Genomic DNA, 18,145 nt, shown 5'->3' on the forward strand with positions numbered 1-18,145 from the left:
TAGTGGTAGGAACAAGTTTATTTCTGGTTTCTCTCTGACAATCTGGTCATCCTATTCTCCCTACCATACCTGTTCTTTATTTAAATTATAACTGCTCAAAGTTCCATTTTCTTTCCTAAAATCTAATAGACAAAAGGGAGACTACATAGCTATGTCTAGGTTTTAGTGGTCCTCTCTTAAAAAAGAAAACAAAACACCATTTGAATTATTTTATCAATGATTCTCTGAAGAGCTGTGTTTTGGGTGTTTCATATATTTGGATCTCCAAGCCAGAACTGTAAATTGTTTTATTGTAGGAAAAAAATACAACTTTGTTGAGAGGTAATTTATTCATTGATCATTAGGCAGCTATGCATGACTGGTTTTAGACGATAGTAGTTTGTTAACTGGTAAAAAGGAAGACCAACACATAATTTAACATGAAGCAGCCACCAGAAACATACTGGTAGAATGACTTCAATTTGATGAGATGCTGTGTTTGTTGGTTTCAGGTTCCTAAAGTCACCTACACTGAATTCTGTCAAGGTCGGACAATGAGATGGGCTTTAGCTTGGAGTTTTTATGATGATGTAACAGTACCAGTAAGTAGAGACCTTGCTTCAGCTTTTCCAAATGCCAGAACATGATGGGTTTAGTATGTCATAAAAGAGTTAAATCTCAATGCTGTTCTGTTCCCTTGAAGTTCACCCCAAATGCTCAAGTCAGAATGGAAAGTGGTTGTAAATAAGACACAGTCCTGGACTGCTGACTGTGGTGACTGTGGAGCCTTTCTCTGTAGGTGCAACACAGTGATTATTGCTCAACAAACAAATGAATTGGAAATGCATTAAAAATTAATTCAGCCAGTGTAACCTGTAGGAACATCTTGTGGCCATGATTATTCTGTTGGACATTCTTTAAGAATTGGAATTGAAGTCTGTTTATTTTCCTTTAACACTGCTGCTTTCCTAGAGTAGCAGTCTCCCAGGGTTTCTGGTGAACAGAGACGTTCCCATTTTCGGTTGCAGGCTTTTGATGTGTTAACACTTAGGGATCATTCTAATGAATGGTTCTATCTTGGCTTTAAGATTACCGCTAGAATATTGATGAGTTTTGAAGCTAGGTGATAGGTCATTATCCTATGCTCTCTACTTGGCATATGCTTGAGCTTGAGCATTTTCAGAATAGAAAGTTTTAATAAATGATTTGTTCCAGAAATTTCTGTCTCCTTTGCTGTTATATATATGTAAACGAAAAATGCTTCCCAACTGGCTAGACTGAATAATTGTTCTGGGCTGTACTAAAAGGTGGTACTAGAATAGCTTCTGTTTGTTCTCATGGTTCCCTCACAAGAGTGATTGACTTGTGTTGCCTGGAGCCTCCTGCCTTATGTTTATGCACACATTGCTCAGCCTGTGCTCCTTCTTCCTTCTTCCCATAGTACTTATGGAGGCCTAGTACCTGGTCCTTCAGGTCTTTGTTCATATGATAGGCTTGTTTGGTGTGCTCCTTTCCCAAGGTCTTCACTGCTGTTAGTCTCTAAAGTCATCTTAAATGCTGCTGTGTCTATAAGCCTCTCTCACTTGTCTCAGAACAGAGTAGAGACATGTGCAAGGAGATAGTTTGCAGATGTTTCTGAATATGAGCCCAGAGTTAAACTGATCCTGTTCTTCCTGTACTCTTCAACTGACTGTGCTACTTGAAATAAGTATCCCAGTCAAGTTTGAATGCTGTGTCCTGTGGAAGCCTACATTCACCTCTACACCTCATGCAATAGGGTAATCTAGAGGTTAGTGTTTGAAATAGTCACTGGTTAAATACTCACTCTGCTTTTTGGAACTCCCTGAAGGATTATCCTTCCTGTTACTTTCTGTCAAATAGCAAGGCTTTCACACCAGATGGTTAAAGTCATTAGTAATGCCCTGGGTTATCCCTGTGCAGTCAGTGCCAGCTGTGGGAGAGTGGTACTGCACTGGTTCCAAATGCTTTCTGTTTAACCTGCTTCCCACATTTGTTGGCACCACAGGTGGGAAGAGCTGATAACGTGCTCTGGCACCTCCAGGCCATCTCAGAGACCAGAGTTGCCCTTGCCCTCTTGGATTGGTAGCTGTTTGAGATCAGAATATCAAGGGGCACTATGTTTCTGTGTTAGCAAAATCAGCTTATTTTGAAAAGGAAACTCCTAAGCCTTCCTCCATCCCTCTTCCCTGTTCATAGTTTCAGCCGTCAAAGAATGCCTCTTGCTAAGGGCTTCACGTTTCCCCATGCCAGAGTACTCACCCCTTCCATCAGTGCCCCCAACCCAAAGTTGTTAATAATGCATTCCCCAGTGTTGCATTAGGTGCACTTAAAACTGCTACAGGGGAAATGGCAATTTCTGATTTGTGGTAACCCAGCAACAGTTTCTTAGCACTGGTGCCCTTGTTCAGCAACTGCTTTCCCAGGGGTAGTCCCAGGGCACTCATGAGGTTCTCAGTGGGCTGTCCTCTTAGTTCTCTTTCCTACCTGGGCCTCTCCGTACCCCTCACTTTTTGAAATGCTCACCTGGATTTTCCTCTTTTGCTCCTGTTAGGGGGTGGGGAGGGAGGAGAATTCTGCTTTGGATGAGGAGAGGAAGCCAAGGACTAGAACTAGTTAAGCAGAAATATTGACCTACTTCCTCACCCGACCCCCACTCCTGTCTTTTTATGGCAAATGTGCAAGTTACTATAGCAACTGTTTTCACTTATCTCAGGCCTACTGACTTGTTTCTGTTGATGCCGAAAGCTGAAAATTTCTAATTTGCTGCTAATGCAAGTGCCTGCACTAAGCCCATTGCTCTTGTCTTGATTTATTGTAGCACCAAAAAGACGAGTCCTAGTGTTGATAGAATGTTTGTACAATCATTTCTGATGATGAATGTAAGGAAGCATATTGTAAGGACTGTTCTTTACAGAATTTTAACAAGCCTCTTAGAATGCCTCCTTGTCCCAGCTTCTCTTCTGATTGCTCAAGGTGTCATTTTAGCTTTGCTTTCAGAAGTTTGACACTTGTTAAGAGAATAAGGAGAAATAATGTGACTCTAATGAGTTGTGCACTCTTGGTGTGAGCATTGCCCAGGAACTCTGGTTTTAAAATATTATCCCCCAGCATTCAAGACACTTTTTTGAAGCCTGGGGATTTTTCTGGTCAGGGAGTAATAACTCGAGGGCTTTTGGAGAGGAGATGGAGGGCAGGAATCAAATTCATTCGGTCATCTTGTTAGTGTCAGAGCTGGGGTCTCTGACAGCGCTCTGCTTACTTACATAGGTTTCATACTAGTACCAGATAGATGCAGGGTTCCATGTGGGTGCCCCGGAGGATGGCAGTTAGAGGCAGACATCAGGTTTGTGCTTCAGGCATCACTCTCATTTCAACCACAGCTGATCTGCTTTTATTAATATTATGTATTGATTTTATTTGTTTAAAAGATTCTGCTGTTAAGAAATGTTTTGAAAAGCAGTAGGATGCCAGGCTATATACATCAGGCTATAAATCAGATGTGATGGTTAAGGAGCTGAGCTTTTGAGCAAAGCCAAAGCTAAAGACTCTCTTCTTAGTTGTCTTATTAAGTAGGATCTTCATTGTGATAATACTAAAGAAAGGAGACATAATTTTCTATCCCTTATGATGATCAATTTTACAAGGGAGAAAAACAGATGAAGCATTGGTACATAATGGTATGTGACTAAGTGCCGAAGTGAATGGTAGGGGTTCAGAATGGTCAGGAGTGAGGGAGTTCAGACAAGCTGTTCAGGCTGGGCATTTCACAAAATGACTTGTGAAAATAGCTGTTTTTTTCTTTTTTCATTTGTCTCTGGGATGGGGCCTATCTTATGACGAATTTTAAAGTTACTTGGAATGTTTCCTCTTTGTAGGTTTATGCCACCAAGTCTATACACAGATCCATTTGTTTATTTTCATATTTTTAGGGATTGCCTTTTTTGTGTTAATTTTGTTTTGTAATTGTAAAAGATACATGGTTTCAAACTCAAATCTAAAAAACAAAAACAGAAGTCTAGCTTTTTTCTCTTATCTTTCACCCTAGCCCCTCTTCTCCATGTTAAACAATTTTATAAGTTATCCTTCGTTTTTTTTTTTAATGTAAGGAAATACACATAGAGTCATAGCCACCCCTTCTTAGATAGAATTCTACACATTCTCCTCAGTGTTGCTTTTTTACTTTTTACATATGTCCTGGGGATGATTTTAGGATATTTTAAACAGTGATCTGTCAGATTAAGAATAGAAATGCCTACTGGGCTATTAATAAGGAAGCTACACTCTTAGATAACAAAATATTCAGTCCACTTCATGGCAGCAGAGCTGATCTAAGTTTGAATGAGGCATAGTCAGTGAGGTGATCTGGCTGTCCTTCCCAGCATACCTCCTGTCTATATTCCAGCCAGGTGTCAGCATTGGCCCCTTGGCTCTGTTTCCCCAAATAATGGTAGCCTGTGCTGAGTTAACAGCTCATAGGCATTCTGCTTGTTCCTGGAGGATCTAGGGCAGTAGCCATTCAGCATGTGGAGGAGCAGTGAAGACCCCACTCCAGTGGCCAAGGGCAGTCCCCTCAAATCAATTCCAGAGGCTGCTTTGTCAACATAAGGAAGCTATGGCTTCGTGCTCAGTAGATCTCTAGTGAGTGATGGACTCCCTTCTTTTTCCTGTAGATGCTAGGGAGAACTTGATTTCATGCTTCTCATAGCCTCATTGGGAGTTTTTGCATTTGCTGTAGTTGACAGCAAAGCTCTGGCAGCATAGCAGATGCTATACAGACTTATGTCAAGTTACATCTCATTTGAAAGTCTCTTGAGTGGTTGCACCACAGATCTGGAAATTAAAGTAAGAGTGAGGATTTAAGAAATTTACAGGCAGCCCTATTAGGAAGGTATTTTAAAATTAAGAACTGTTTTTGTCTAGTTCATGGTTGCAGTCTATTGTGTTTTTAACAATGCAACAAAATTACACTTGAAGCTCCTCTCCCTATTGATTATTATTCAGTGAATCCTTGCAATTCAGAGAATACAAAAGCAGTATCCTCTATGAGATTTACCAGTCTCCACTAAACTTCTTTCACACTGTAATTTCAGTTTGGTAATAGAGTAGTGCATTTTCTTATCTGGAATCAGTTGTAAATACATCTTCTGATTTCTTAAACTGAATTAACCATTGTAAATAACTGATTTTTTTTTACACTTTAAATTACTGAATTATTTATATCAGCTTGCCTGCTCAACTAGATTATGACAGTTTGAGTGTAGCACTCTTCATTTAAAATATTTGTGGTTTGTGATTACAAGCATTAGCTTCTATTTACTAGTGTTGTGTCAGAGTATAAAATTACCTACTACCAGGGACCTGTGGAGTTGAATTTAACTGTTTATGTCTCAAAACCTGTTCCTGTATTTTACCCTGGGCTTGCCTATGAAGAATTGCCAGTACAAAAGAGGTGGGGAGAGGAATGATAGCTATAAGCCAGGCTTAAGTTAATCTTTGCTCATTTAAGAAATTTTGCTTGAGAATTTCTACAGTATAAGTTATCTTTCTCTTGAGTGCCTAGTTTCTGTAATAGAGTAAAACTAAAACAATCCTGGGACTATATATGTGTGTATTAAAATAATTCATTGGGAATATTCAGAAATATCAGATTCGTCAATTGACTATTGTATATGGAAAACAGGGGCCAACAGTGCGAGATAAAGGAGCCACATTTGAGATGGAGAAGTTTTCATTTTCATCCTGGGATAACAGGGTAATAAATTGTCTATTTTGTTGTTTCTGACTCCCTCAGAAATTGGAAAATGGATCCTTGATAGAGAGCTCTTATTGGTTTTGTGAGGATGCCTTTCTTTCCTTTAAGTTGTAGAAATAGTGAGTCCATTTTAGCTTTAGGAAAGAGTACCATAGGCCAGACCTAGCATAACATATGAGAAACGCAGCAGTAAAAACTTCACTTGCTTGTTGCAGTTTGTGAGCACAAATGATTACCATCTCTGTTGGAAGAGATATGAGGTGTATCCTTTTGGCTCTGTTGGCAGATGACAGCTGGGTGGGCTGTCAGGGATGGCCTTGTTATAGATCTTTCCCTGGAAGCAGCCTTGGATGTTGGAAAATGGCACAGGGAATCTGATTCTTGCCCCCTATCCTCCTGCACATGCCCTTTCTTCCACCAGCTTAATAATCATGGAATCACCTTAGTGCAAAGTGCTAGGTTCTTAGTAAACTGTAGAAATTACGTTTCTTATGCTGGGTGATTGAGTAATAACAAAACTACTCTCTTAATACCAGTATGAATTTGCCTCATCTTGTCTGAAACATTAATTGAACAAGTTCAAATTCATACAGGGCTTAGAGTCCATTGTTCATTTCTCAAGAGCAGGTTCTTACTCATACACACACCCTTTTGCTTTTGGTCCTTTCCTCTAAGCTTGTTTTCTAGTATTCTTTAATTTCCATTTTTTATTAGTTAATATCTGATATAGAAAAAAATGTAGATTCTTTCTTTAGAAATACTGTCTAAAAGTTTCGTAGCATAGAATAAACTGGCTATTTTGTCATGTCTATATGGGGCATAGGGTTGCTGGTTAGTTTTTATAAGGCCTCACCCAGAATTGGCCCTTACTGTGTGTGTATATGCATGTGCCCTGTCATTGTTTCCAGGTAGAATTATAGTTAATGGCAACGTAGTTATCAGAAACTTTTTTTTTAAATAGGAAAAGAGCTTCAGGAAAAGAGCTTCAAAACTAGGTGGGGTTTTTTTTTCAGCCTTTTTCCTTTATTATCTTTACCTCATTTTGAACCTAACCTTGGAATTATTTTAATTGCTTCAAGTTTTGATAAATTGTGTCACAAGACCAAGTCTGCCTCCCAAAACAACGTGTCCATAATATATCTATCTGGTCTTACCTAAGAGTCATTAAAAAAAAAGGTTTGAAGAAATACATTTTAAATATAGTGTCCTTTGGTTTTTTAAATGGAACTTGAGTCCCTCTAGTGGGTTGAGTATAATTCACTTTCCAATTGAAATAGGAAGAAAAAAGACAATCTTCCATTGTGCGGAAGCAGCTTTCAGCTCCACTGTTCTCATCAGTACTGTTATCTCCTCTTCCCCAGATGAACAGCCAGCAGTGCTTGGCTAGCTGTGGGCTTGGCCCCACCATTAGTGAAGACTCAGCAGTCCTATTCTGCCCATGTGGCTCCTGGTCATTCCTAGTGTGTGATCCCACAAGCTGTGGTTAACTAGCTGCTTGCTTTCAAGTCTCAGCAAGTAGAAACCCAGACTACAAGTTGGTGATTTTAAGCCATGCAGTACACAGTGCACCCAGGATCCTTGAGTTGCCATGAAATAAATACTTGTACCGGCTTATTTTGGGCACAGCAGGTAGAATGAGAACATTTAATAAGTTGAGGTGCTATATACTGATAGCCAGAACACAGGCAGTGTGGTATGGAGAAAGAACCTGGGTTTTGGTTCAAATCCCAACTTTGCAGTTACTAGCTGTGTGACTAAAGCTGGTTCCATAGCCTCTCTGTATCTTATCTAGCCCTTTGTAAAATGGGGGGATGGTAAACCTATTTTGCAAGGTTGTTTTAACTGTTAAAAATAAACATGCAAAGGCCTTTGTGTTTTTAGTGCTCTGCAGTTGTTAGCAGAAGTCAGAAATTTCCCTAGCTGAGTTCACTATAATGCAGGGGATTTAATTATTTGATAACTTTCCCTTCTTCTCCCATGCCTTATTTTTCTTTTAGTCACCACCAAGCAAGCGAAGAAAATTAGAGAAGCCACGGAAACCCATTACATTTGTAGTTTTGGAGTCTGTGATAAAAGAATTGTCCCTTAAAGCGTCATCTTTGGGCTCTGAGACAGTGGAAGGCATAGTAGTTGTGACAACGTGGATTGAAAAAATTCTCACCGATCTGAAGGTACCTGATAAAAGCACATTAAAGAAGTACTTATAACAATCATTTTTTTCTTTTCTTCTTGTATTTTTTTTAAGGAATTTTGAGAGGAGAAAAGTGACTTCCTGTAAAATTCTGTTTTTCCTCCAAATAGGTTCAGCATAAACGAGTACCATGTGGAAAGGAGGAAATTAGCCTTTTCCTAACAGCCATAGAAAACTCCTGGATTCATTTAAGGAGAAAAAAAAGAGAACGAGTGAGACAACTGAGAGAGGTTCCCCGAGCTCCTGAGGATGTCATCCAGGCCTTGGAAGAGAAAAAGTTCACCCCCAAAGAGTCTGGTGGTGACCAAGATTTGGCCCAGGGCCCCCAGGAGAGTGGCTTGTGTGGGCCTGCTCTACCGGAAAGCAAGTCTACCACTGCTGAGGGCCACTGCCCAAACCAGGATTCACTTTCCCGGCAAGAGGAACCCATGGAGGAGGAAGGGAGTGAGGAAAAGGGAGGGATGAAGGTTTTGGAAAGTTGTAAAGGCTCAAGCAATGGGGCCCAGAACCAAGAGGCTTCTGATCAGTTCAGCAGCCCAGTGTCTGAAAAAGGGAACCATCTCCAAGGAGTGGCTGGACATTACCTATTCAAGTGTTTGGTAAATGTAAAGAAGGAGGTAGATGACACCTTAGTTGAAATGCATTGGGTTGAGGGCCAGAACAGGGATTTAATGAACCAGCTTTGTACCTATATACGTAACCAAATTTTTAGGCTTGTTGCTAGTTAACCCCAAACTTGATGCAGTTGGGAACATCTCTCTAAATTAGCTTGCTTTGGAGTAGCCTGTGGGTGGCAAGAGGAATTCCACTATTGGCCCATGGGTAACATACCAAATCATCTTCAAAAAAAAAGAAAAGGAAACAAATTAATCCAGTTTTAAATCCTCCCCCCCCACCCCACCCCTTTTTTAAACTTCACAAGGCATTAGTATGGTAGTTCAAGATAATGAATTGTGGTTATCAGCATCAATACGGAGCCATCAGTAGACTCATGAGGGATTTAAACATGACTTAGGCTGATCACCTTAGCTTTAGGCCAGTTCCCTGAGGCCAAAGGGTTATTTTTGTCTAGTTGGGTCAGAACTGCACAGAGTATCATGCTCTCTGTCACCCTGAGTTGCTCTTGAGGAGGGATGGCTCTCCTTTCCTCCGAATGGAGGCAGTGCCCCTGTGTCCTCCTCTAAAGTCACCTTCAAGACTGAAGACATTCTCGTGGGAATGTATGATTTATTACTGCTGCATCAACCCTGAAAAAGGCACTGGCCTAATAGTAGGTGGCAGGAGAGTCAGGGAGAGAGAGCTTAGTAGTGCCCATAAGACAGGCTGATGTGGGGAATGCCTGGAAACATCACATCCTGACTCATGTCTGTTTCGATGTTGCTTATTTCAGAAACAGAATTAGGTAAGCAAAACTCCCAGATGTGACCAAGGCACTGCAGAATGAAGCCATATCCCTACCTCCAACCTGTTTTTTAGCAGTTTTACTGGTATTTGCTTTTTGTTTCAACATTTGAAGTGGAGCTTTGGTTTGTTTTTAATATAGGAATATTCAGAATTAAAAAGTGTCAGTCCTGTTTGAATCCTGGGATTGGGGGAAATATTTTCTTGACTTTGAGTGGGTAAATGATCGGAATAAGAAACAAAGCAAGGAAGTTAATGTAGGTTGCTTAAGAAAGTGTCATCTGTTGACAGATAAGTTGTGGCTGATCAGATAGTGCTTTTTGTGGGTTCCCTTGTAACTCCCTCTGTGCTCACCTGGTTGCACTGGAGAATTCTTGAGTCTGGGCTAACCATGTTCTTAAAACATGTTTCTAATTGGAATGTCAGGGCTCTGCAGAAATGTGTCTCTCTGGAAAAGGAGTCTCTTCTTTTGTTCTTTTGGTTTCTCAGTTACCCTCTGCTTGACTTTCACAGCCTAATTTTACCCCAGCAACATAAGGTTCTGTTTACACTGAGATTTTTGAGGATGGTTTCAGAGCTGCTTGCCATCTTCAAAGAAGACTGGGACTGGGTAGTTAAGCCACTCTTCTGAAAGGTGGCTGCTGGTTAGGGCAGAAAACTGATGGCTTTAGCATATCTTGGCAGTACCTAGACCAGGCCCTCAGCATAGGAAATGAAAATAGGACCCTATTACACGCAGAGCTGCGGAAGAGAAAATATTAACCAGTGTTAACTTGCCCCATCCATAGAGGCTCTAGAGAATGCATAAACTCCCTGGGTTATTTCCAGAAGCTCTGTAAACATACCGTATTGTGTCTTTTGTCTTTGCTTTTGTTTTTTCTGGACAGAAGGGTCCATGACTTAGGAAAGAGGGGTCAGTGACCTGCAGAGGATCAGGAATTGCTCTTCTAGCCCAGCCTCTCATTTGACAGAATGAGGAAACCAATGCCCAGAGTTACAGAGAGCCGAGATCCAGTCCAGGGCCTTGGGTTCCCCCAGCCCACGGTTCCTGTCCTGTGCCCACCCACACTGTCCTGCTGTACTTATTTCTGATGACATTTGAATCATATGCTAGACCCAAACCTAGTTTCTGTCTTGATAGAATTTTAGGATAATTGAGTTAAATGGCAACTATTCATTTGATGAGTGGTCACTAAGTATATATTATTTTCTTGTTTGTTTGATCATTGAAGAATAGACATTATGCATTAAAGATTTGGAATAAATGAAAGTAGAAAAGAGCCACAAAGTCACCGCCAGTGTCAGTCTTCTTAAACACATCCACTTGTCGGTGTTCCATGTTTCCTTCTAGCCGCTTTCTGTCAGTCAGGTGGGCGAGTGTGGGTTCGACTTGGATTGTTCTCATGCTGGATATTCAGTTTCATGTTGTGCTACATCTTAACATCTTGTATTTTGCCGTGTTACACAGTAGTACTTAAACTCCTTGTCTGTGCACAGTGTATTTCAGGCACAGTATTAGCCTTTGTTTAAGTTCTAGTACTTAGAGATCCCCAGAGAATACTCTGTAACTGGAGGCACAAAAGATGTGTCTTGTGGCTGTGTGTGTTTCGGTGCCCCACCTTTAAATTAAGGCCTGGTGTCCTGGAGAGGTTGTAGGTGTTAAGCTGATGCTCTTAGAATTTAAAAGCTGTTTGATGAGGGAAGCTTCTGCTGCTAGAGTTGCGAGTGCCTGCTTTGCACTTGGATGCCTGCCTTTTCTTCTCCAAGAATAGTTTATTTCTATCTAGTGAGAGAACATTGAGAACATTTTTAAAAGACATCTAAAAATTATTTTAGTTATATCATACTTTATATTTGTGTGATGTGTGCTAATATATACCTGTGATATGGGGAAAAAGGGATTTTTTTCTTTAAAGAAATAGGTTCCTGACCCATGAATCATATGTTGAGTGCTACTGGCCTTAGGTGTCTAAAGGTCAGGTTCATGTTACTGGATTGATACAGAATTAAATCTTTGTGTTATTATCTTTAATTCTATTCTAGTCCCTGGCATTGGCTTCTGATTGCTTGATAAAGTGGGAACAGAAGCTGAACTTGTTTCCTAAAAGCCACTAAAGCTGCTTTTGTTCTCTGGAATCTGCTTTTCTTCCAGCAGTTGAGTTCCTTCACCCCACATCCTTGCCCAGCTATTCACACACCAAAGCAGTGCTGTGAGTCCCAGCAGGGTGGGCACCTCTTTTGTGGAGTTGCAGCTAATCATAAGGGTTCAAATTGATGACTTAAATTTTTAGTTTATGTTCTTTGAGGCACGAAACCTCTCTCCTCTTAATGGAAATGATGTCAGCACACCAACTTCTAAGCTCTGACAAGTAATAGCACTGCAGAATGTGGGAAAGATGCAAAATCCTGTAGAAAATCTTAAGGGAGGAAGTCCCTCAATCTTACTTAAACCACAGCACTTTTCTCTCACGCCACACGGGGGCATCATTGGCCCTTTCATCAAGCTCTGTAACTTCACTGTGGGAGCAGATAAAATTCTGTCCTTGGTATTTTCTTGAAATATCCAGTTGCTACCCAGATATTTTTATGTAAACAAGTAGATTTTCATATAAATATAAAAAAGAAAAGTAGAAAGGGGGGAACCACCCCCCCCCCTTTTTTTTTTATCTGGGCAAATCTTTCAACCCTTTAATGGGTATTATGGTCCCAGTTGACTGTTTTTTCTTTTCTTTTCATCTACTCAGTCCTCCTACTATAGAAGATATCTGGGTTGGGTCAACTTTTTATTGGTATCTAGTTAATGGAGGTATTAGACGGGATGTTAGTGATCTTAAACAGTAACTTTCAGATGTCTTCTGTTCCCAGAAGTCTAGAGAGCTCGAAGAAAGAAATTGTTTTCATTGTTCTTTTAATTCTTATTTTGGTTTATCTGGCCAGCTGACTAACTTGCATGAAATATGTTGTTTATGTCAAAAGTTGGTACAGTTGGTTCTGTGTTACATCTATTATGTGGGTTAGCTGAGCCTTGTTTCCCATAAAGGGTGTTTCTGTATTGAACATGTATATTTCTAACCCTGGAATCTGTGTGGGTTCAAGGAGAAGTTCCACCTTCCCTTGTTTTTATGACACCCAGTCAGATGTAACGGGGCCAACCCAAAAGATCTACACATTAGGAAGAAGAAGGTCCATTTTGGAAAACTAAGGAACCCACTGGGAGAAGGGAAGTCTCAGAGGTGCAGCATTTTTACAGCCATCTAGGAGGTGCCCCTATGAGAGGGATGGGACCACATCATTTTTAGGGAAGTTGGTGCTCAGGAGATTTGGTTTGCTGAATAAGCACTACTAACCCCAGGAAACCCCAGAAGAGGCTTATAGTGGGAGTGAATTGATTTCTGCCTCTGGGAGCAGGGCATTGATAGTCTTGAATGCTTCTGAGTCCAAACCTCCTGGTGCCAGTGCCAGCACAGTAGTAGAAAGCCCTGCATGGGCTCATGCCACTAGCAACAGGGCCTCACACTCATACCAGAGGGCTCCCACTCTGCTCCATAAAGAAATTCAGATCCTCTTCTGTGACTCACCAAATGACTAAAACAGCAGTTTATTTTTTTAATTGCTGGTTGGAACAACTAATACTCCCTTTTAGAACAACTAATGCTGCCTTTTGGAGGCTGTGCTTTTACTCCAGGGGACTATGTTGTGACTGAGTGAAGGCCTTACACCTCTGAATGCCCTTTGAGGTGTAGCCCATCTGCCTCTCGCAGCCCAAGCGGGCACATCGGGGACTCCAGGTGCTCCCCAGGGAAGTGGAGGATTATGGGTGCTTGTTATGAGCTGGAACACAGAGATGAGATGTGTGCCAGAAAATGCAGGTGGACTTGGTGGAATTGGCTTGTCTGTGATGCCCCCAAGAGGGCAAAGGATGCTTTTTGACCACCCTGTGGGGGAAGGAGAACCAGAAAAGAACATAGATTTTGCAGTTCATCAGACCTGGGTTTACATTCCAGTTCTATTTACAGGGTAAGTCAGTTTCACTAAGCCTTGGCTTCCTCATACAAAAGATGCAGATGTCTTCACAGAGTTGTAGCAGCAGTTAAGCGAGGAGAGTGCAGAAACACCCAAAAGAGTTTAGAATCAAAGAGGAGGCCTCTCAGCTTGCTCATCTTGTCTTGAGTTTTCAATTTCTGGTCAGAAAATCTTCTGCCAGGAGATTCAAGTAAAAAAGTTAACGATCTCAAGTGTATGCTGGCAGGTGTAGAGTGCCATTACTGACCAAAAACAAAACCAGGCTTCCATGTCCTGGAGGGAGAACAGGGAACCAGTATTGATTGGTCATCTTCTACATGGTTTGCCTCATTTAGTAACTCTGCAAAGGGGTGTGGTTTCCCTGTGTGAGAGCTGAAAGAAATGGAAGTTTGGAGAGACCTCAAGTGACTTGGTCTAAGGTTATTCACAGAGCAAAGTCAGAAATGGGATTTGATCTTGAGTCCAGAGATCCAAGATGGGTATCTTGTACCAAATCTCAAAATTCCTAGCAAGAGCTACCCTTAGGCACACATGGACTTGCAGACTCATTTGACTTAGCTCTGGAGAAAGGAGACTCCAATTACATGACACAGGGAAGAGTGTCTCTTAACCAACTCACAGTTAAGCACTTTAGGGTAATGTTATTTTCCAGCCTATGATCAATGAGCAAGATTTAATAAGTGAAATTGCTTATAATTAGTTCTTAATGTATGTTACCAAATCTTAACAGAATTTTGTATTTGGCAGTAATGCAGATAATTAAGTAGTGAAACCACATAAATGAATAGTGCAAGCACATGCTGGATCAGAATCAATGTAAAATAACTGATGATTAGGTAATGATTCTTTGACAATACATATTGTATAATAATGCAAGATGGGGTTTATTTTTTTTACATTTTAGTAGACAGCTTCAAATATTTCACTTACAGAACACACAACAGGTGCTTTTGATGTTGATGGAAAAGGTAGCAGTTGTCCGAAAGGCAGCAAGTCGTGGCTCCCAGGTAGGGTGAGGGAACTCCTGTACATCAGAGGGAACAAAAAGCGCCCTGCCGTCTGGCGGAACCGTTCAGGGAGTGTGGCTCCGAGAGGCCAGAAGCTCGAGCCAGGAAATTCCCAGCTGGGGGACTTGGTTGGCTTCAGCAGCCCCCCAGGAAAATGGCAGCTTGTGTTACCACTGTCCAAAAAGAGAAGGCTATGCAGACAACAGTGCTGACTGACCCCTGCTGGGACAGAGGGTCAGGTGGGGTCCTGTGCCCATAGATTGGCTATTCCAGAGGCTTGATCTTGATGTCTTTTGCTGGGAAAGGGGATTCCCAGGCTGGTCTGACGGAGGCTCCTTAATTGAGATATGTTTGTGCCAAGATTCTTGCCTTCAGGGCCACATATGGACCAAACTCTGGCCTGTATTTCAGTGAACCTTAGATGAGTGCTAATAAGGGCTTTTTCATTCACAAAGAGAAGTATTTCCTCATCTTCTGCAGCAGGGGCCAGCCAAGAAGGAATAGAACTTGTGCTCTGGCTGAAAGGAAGTAGCTTTTATTCCGTTACTGTTGGTTATCGCCATGCAGAGTACCGATGAGTACCCAGTGATGTAGGATCTTCTGATTTTTTGAGGGAAACCAAAAATCCAGATTTATAAGACATTTACTTAATTGTAAATCCTGACAACTAATTATATGTTTTATAAAAACTCTGAGGCTATCAGTTTATGACCTCTTCTACCATCAGGTGGGAGAACTGTCTAAATATTTGCCATCTCCATTTTCCTAACTTCGGCTACTGAAGTCTGGTTGCTGCCTGCCTTCCTCTTTTAGAGTTTCTTACCTCTTAAAGGAGAATCCCAAAGATTGTGTCCATGGGCCTTTTCTGCTCTTTGCTCCCACTTCTGGCTGACCACCTACTCCAGTGACTTCAACTGTTGCTCACCCCCCTTTCCTCATGCCCAAATCTAGACCTTTCCTGAACTTTGAACATCATATACCTAACCACCTGTATTGGACATCCTCCCTGCCAACTGTGGCTGTGTAAAATTCAACTTATTTTTTATACCTGTTTCTCTCCTATATTCTTTTTTTTTTTTAAGAGTTCAGGAATTTATTATCCATAATATATAGGGTAAACTAATATAGTTATCTGTGTATTTTAATGGACTTTTTTGTTTCTTTTTTTATTTTTTATTAAGGTATCATTGATATACACTCTTATGAAGGTTTTACAAGAAAAACAATGGTTATTACATTCACCCTTATTATCAAGTCCCCCCGCCCCATACCCCATTGCAGTCACTGTCCATCCATGTAGTAAGATGCCAGAGTCCCTATTTGTCTTCTCTGAGCAACACTGTCTTCCCCGCGACCCCACACACACCATGTGCACCAGTCATGACACCCCACAATCCCCTTCTTCCACCCCTCCCCTTTGGTAACCACTAGTCCCTTCTTGGAGTCTGTAAGTCTGTTGCTATTTTGTTCCTTCAGTTTTGCTTCATTGTTATACTCCACAAATGAGGGAAATCATTTGGTATTTGTCTTTCTCTGCCTGACTTATTTCACTGAGCATAATGTCCTCCAGCTCCATCCATGTTACAAATGTTAGGATTTGTTTCTTTCTTATGGCTGAATAGTATTCCATTGTGTATATGTGCCACCTCTTCTTTATCCATTCATCTACTGATGGACACTTTGATTGCTTCCATATCTTGGCTATTGTAAATATGCTGCAATAAACAGGGGTGCATATGTCTTTTTGAATTCTGATAAGTTGTTTTCTTTGGGTACATTCCTAGGAGTGGAGTTCCCGCGTCAAATAGTATTTCTATTTTTAGTTTTTTGAGGAACCTCCATATTGCTTTCCACACTGGTTGAACTAGCTTACATTCCCACCAGCAGTGTACTAGGATTCCCCTTTCTCTGCATCCTTGCCAGCATTTGTTGTTCCTATTCTTTTCTATGTTGGCCATCCTAACGGGCGTGAGGTGATATCTCATTGTGGTTTTAATTTGCATTTCCCTGATAATGAGCGATGTGGAGCATCTTTTCAGGTGCCTGTTGGCCATCTTCTCCTATATTCTTGATCACCACCTACCCAGCCGTCCTGATTAGAAATCTCTGCTCCTCTCTCTTCTTCACCATCAGGCACTAAAATCTTTCACCTGGAAATATCTCCCAAATCCAGTCCAACTCTCCAAGCTTAGTGCCACTGTCTTAGTGCTGTTCCTCACCTCTCACCTTGACCATTTCTAGAGAGCGTCAGAGCTGAGCAGAAGAAATATTTTAGATAGGTTGGGAGATGGGGGTGGGGTATGAAGAAACCTGCTTTGGGTGACAAAACAACTTTCAGAAGTACTAAGATGGAAAGTAGACCCATAGTAACAGGTTAATTCGTTGAGATAGAAGTCTGAGGCCCTTCCTGATAAGGCACAGGAAAACTGCTCCCCTCTTTCACTGCTTCATTTTACAGAAGTAATGAACTTTCATTATAAGAAATTTAGAAAATGATGAATAAAAATTTACAATTCTACTCAAATGGAGTTATTTTACATTTCGTTAATCTTAGTATTTTTATATGCATATATATTTTTAAACAGTAAATGTGGGGTCATTGTTTATTTCAGTTTTATAACCTTTCATTTAGCAATATATTGTGATAACCCTTTTCTGATTATAAAACTAATCTGTGTGTCAAAATGTATAACAATAAAAATTACTAATAACACACTGCCCAAAGACAACCACTGTTAATATTTTGGTTTATTAACAACTCTGTGTTCTTCAGCATGCCATATTGTGAATGTGACTTCACTACACTAATTGTTCGTGTTAGAAATTTAGGTTTTCTTGTTTTCACTATTATAAAAAATGCTTTAGTGAATATCTTTGTATGAAAATCTTTGTGTTTTCTTACTGCTTTAGGATAAGTTTATATATGAATTACTGAAGCAGAGGATATGACTCTTAATGACTCTTCATGTATACAGTTGACCCTTGAACAGTGTGGGGTTATTGTGCCGGCCCCCTAATAGGCTGTTAACCAGAAGCCTTACTGGTAAACATTTGGTTAACATATATTCTATATGTTATATGTGTTAAATACTGTATTCTAACAGTAAATTAGCTGGAAAAAATAAAATGTTTTTTCAGACTGTTTGGCAAATCTCAAATTTTCCAATTCAGTTACTGAAAAACTAAGTGGATCTGCACAGTTCAAAGCCATGTTGTTCAGGGTCACCTCTGTTGCCAAACTGCTCATTAAAAAGGTTGTGCTAGTTTACATTTCCATGAGTACCATTTTTAACACACCTTTGATAGCACTACAAAGCTAATTTTTAAAAATCCTTTATCAATTGATAAGAATATTCTCATTGTCTTAATTTTTTTTTGGTATTGGCAGTGTCAGACATTTTCATGTATTATACATACTTATGATATGTATTTCATACATTGTTTTATAAAATTTAAATTGTGTTCTATGTTCATTTTTCTCTCCAAGTGTTCTTTTTGTTACTGAACTGCAAGGGCACATCTTGCCAGTGTTTTCTTCGATTTTGTCATTTTCCTTTTATTTATGGTGATTTTGTTTTGTACAGTCAGGAGCTTTTAGAGGGTTTCTGTAATCAAATCTGTCATGCTGTCTTTATATTTTGTTTGCCTTTAAGGGTAGAAACCTTCACCACCCTTAGCACAGAAAGATGTTTGCCTGTATTTTATTATTATTCTTTTTGGCATTATTTTTTTGTATTTACTGCTTGAATTTATGTTGGTATATGGTATGAG

General features: G+C 40.4%; 1 protein-coding gene across 2 annotated transcripts in view; it reads left to right on the forward strand.

The window, feature by feature from the left end:
- The window catches only part of METTL16 (methyltransferase 16, RNA N6-adenosine), a 90,967-nt gene extending 73,120 nt beyond the window's left edge, over positions 1–17,847 (forward strand). The window contains exons 8-11 of one of the 2 annotated variants that reach the window (XM_073235025.1): positions 492–581; positions 5,681–5,752; positions 7,750–7,923; positions 8,054–17,847. In XM_073235025.1, coding sequence (XP_073091126.1) covers positions 492–581; positions 5,681–5,752; positions 7,750–7,923; positions 8,054–8,671 — 954 coding nt within the window. In that variant the 3' untranslated portion in view covers positions 8,672–17,847. The remainder of the gene's footprint in view (positions 1–491; positions 582–5,680; positions 5,753–7,749; positions 7,924–8,053) is intronic. The other variant, XM_037022815.2, reaches the window with a different exon arrangement.
- Positions 17,848–18,145: the final 298 nt, after the last annotated feature.

The sequence above is a fragment of the Manis javanica genome, chromosome 4 (genome assembly GCF_040802235.1).
Source record: "Manis javanica isolate MJ-LG chromosome 4, MJ_LKY, whole genome shotgun sequence".
NCBI lineage: Eukaryota > Metazoa > Chordata > Mammalia > Pholidota > Manidae > Manis > Manis javanica.